Here is a 3,053-nt window from a genome sequence, read left to right on the forward strand (position 1 = left end):
GTTACCCGGGCTAATGTCTGTATCTGATGGCACTTGCATTTTACAGCAGTAATAGTCAATCCGCAATACTGAAGGTTTTTGATCCAGCATTTTAATGCTATTACACCTGACTCAACTAATTAACTGACCTTCAACCCCTTGATGAGCTGAATCAGGTGTTTAACTGCTGAACTGGGACAAAACCCTGGCAGTGGTGCAGTTCTACAAGGATCACAATTTAAAAGTCTCCCTTTATCTTGTGAGACTTTATTTAGATATTACATATTAAAATAGAGCTGTAATGATCTGGTACATTGTAATCACACTTCTTACCCATACTTTTGTAAATACCACCTGAAACAGGAAGGTGAGATGAAACTTGTACGTTGTACTTGGCTGATATTCATGTTTGTCTGTGTTTCAGGTCGAATCATTGACTGTGCCTTTACCGTGACCTTTAACCCAAAGTACGACAGATTACTGGAGGCTGTGAGAGACGCTACCAACACAGGCATCAGGGTAAAACAACCCATTTATCCATCCATGCACTATGACTTTGTTTCCCATTGTTCAGTGGGTTAGACTAGAGCATGTAAAAAAAACAGTCCCTTCCTTTCAGCCAATCATCAGGTTTAAATGGACATTTTGACTATGGCCCCTCCCACTCCAGGTTAGAGTGGTTATAGTTGTTGACAGATGAAGAAGCAAGTTTGGCTTGCGACCAAGTTATCAGTGTGTTTTACTTCTATGATGTGTGTGTGTGTGTGTGTGTGTGTGTGTGTGTGTGTGTGTGTGTGTGTGTGTGTGTGTGTGTGTGTGTGTGTGTGTGTGTGTGTGTGTGTGTGTGTGTGTGTGTGTGTGTGTGTGGTGGTGACCAAGAGATAATACACCTCTGGATATGGACACATCTGCCTGGTTCTTGCCGGACCTTATGTAGTGGGGTCAGACCAAAGTAGACCGTCTGTAGTGGGGTCAGACCAAAGAAGACCGTTTGTAGTGGGGTCAGACCAAAGTAGACCTTCTGTAGTGGGGTCAGACCAAAGAAGACCGTTTGTAGTGGGGTCAGACTAAAGAAGACCGTTTGTAGTGGGGTCAGACCAAAGTAGACCTTCTGTAGTGGGGTCAGACCAAAGTAGACCGTCTGTAGTGGGGTCAGACCAAAGAAGACCGTTTGTAGTGGGGTCAGACCAAAGTAGACCTTCTGTAGTGGGGTCAGACCAAAGAAGACCGTTTGTAGTGGGGTCAGACCAAAGTAGACCTTCTGTAGTGAGGTCAGACCAAAGAAGACCGTTTGTAGTGGGGTCAGACCAAAGTAGACCTTCTGTAGTGGGGTCAGACCAAAGTAGACAGTCTGTAGTGGGGTTAGACCAAAGTAGACCTTCTGTAGTAGGGTCAGACCAAAGTAGACCTTCTGTAGTAGGGTCAGACCAAAGTAGACCTTCTGTAGTAGGGTCAGACCAAAGAAGACCGTTTGTAGTAGGGTCAGACCAAAGTAGATCTTCTGTAGTGGGGTCAGACCAAAGTAGACCTTCTGTAGTGGGGTCAGACCAAAGTAGACCTTCTGTAGTAGGGTCAGACCAAAGTAGACCTTCTGTACTAGGGTCAGACCAAAGTAGACCTTCTGTAGTAGGGTCAGACCAAAGAAGACCTTCTGTAGTGGGGTCAGACCAAAGTAGACCTTCTGTAGTGGGGTCAGACCAAAGAAGACCTTTTGTAGTAGGGTCAGACCAAAGTAGACCTTCTTAGTGGGGTCAGACCAAAGTAGACCGTCTGTAGTGGGGTCAGACCAAAGTAGACCGTTTGTAGTAGGGTCAGACCAAAGTAGACCGTCTGTAGTAGGGTCAGACCAAAGTAGACCTTCTTAGTGGGGTCAGACCAAAGTAGACCTTCTGTAGTGGGGTCAGACCAAAGTAGACCTTCTGTAGTGGGGTCAGACCAAAGTAGACCGTCTGTAGTGGGGTTAGACCAAAGTAGACCGTCTGTAGTGGGGTTAGACCAAAGTAGACCGTCTGTAGTGGGGTCAGACCAAAGTAGACCTTCTGTAGTGGGGTCAGACCAAAGAAGACAGTCTGTAGTGGGGTCAGACCAAAGTAGACCGTCTGTAGTGGGGTCAGACCAATGTAGACCTTCTGTAGTGGGGTCAGACCAAAGTAGACCGTTTGTAGTAGGGTCAGACAAAAATAGAGCCAGCATTAAGTCACAACTTTAAAAATCTGCTATCTGAGCAGCTAACCGATCGCTGCAGCTGTACATAGTCCATCTGTAAACTACCCACCCAATTTACCTACCTCACCCCCCATACTGCTTTTATTTATTTACTTTTCTGCTCTTTTGCACACCAGTATCTCTTCTTGCACATGATCATCTGATGATTTATCACTCCAGTGTTAATCTGCTAAATTGTAATTATTCGATTTATTGCCTACCTCATGCCTTTTGCACACATTGTATATAGATTCTCTTTTTTTCTACCATGTTATTGACTTGTTTATTGTTTACTCCATGTGTAACTCTGTGTTGTTGTCTGTTCACACTGCTATGCTTTATCTTGGCCAGGTCGCAGTTGCAAATGAGAACTTGTTCTCAACTAGCCTACCTGGTTAAATAAAGGTGAAATAAAAAATAAAATAAAAATAAACATCTACAGCCATCCGCTGAGACGACTCTAGCTAGCTGTTTTTACATCAGGGTTGTGGGTTCGAGTCCCGCATGGGCCACATAATACTGAATATATCTGTTAATGTTGACAGTTCTGTAATCCGCTTTGGATAAAAGCTTCTGCTAAATGACCATATTTTGGATGCTAGCTAACATCCTAAGAGGATATGTGATGTAACTCTCACTCCCCACTCGTCTGATAATGAGCTCTGCAGAGATGGTTGGTTGATGTTTGCTTGTGTAACTGTCAACTCTTGTTTATTTTGTGACCCCTGTGGAGAGAGCTTGTGTAACTGTCAACTGTTTTCTGTGCCAGTGTGCGGGGATAGATGTGCGCCTGTGTGACGTGGGTGAAACCATCCAGGAGGTCATGGAGTCTTATGAGGTGGAGATAGATGGGAAAACATACCAAGGTA

The 3,053-nt window shown here is 44.5% G+C and overlaps 1 protein-coding gene across 1 annotated transcript in view; it reads left to right on the forward strand.

Annotated features, from left to right (window-relative positions):
- LOC139584262 (methionine aminopeptidase 2-like) overlaps positions 1 to 3,053 on the forward strand; it is a 22,609-nt gene that overhangs the window by 7,746 nt on the left and 11,810 nt on the right. The window contains exons 7-8 of the mRNA XM_071415898.1: positions 404 to 498; positions 2,954 to 3,050. Coding sequence (XP_071271999.1) covers positions 404 to 498; positions 2,954 to 3,050 — 192 coding nt within the window. The remainder of the gene's footprint in view (positions 1 to 403; positions 499 to 2,953; positions 3,051 to 3,053) is intronic.

Source organism: Salvelinus alpinus, chromosome 9 (genome assembly GCF_045679555.1).
Source record: "Salvelinus alpinus chromosome 9, SLU_Salpinus.1, whole genome shotgun sequence".
In the NCBI taxonomy this organism is placed as follows: Eukaryota; Metazoa; Chordata; class Actinopteri; order Salmoniformes; family Salmonidae; genus Salvelinus; species Salvelinus alpinus.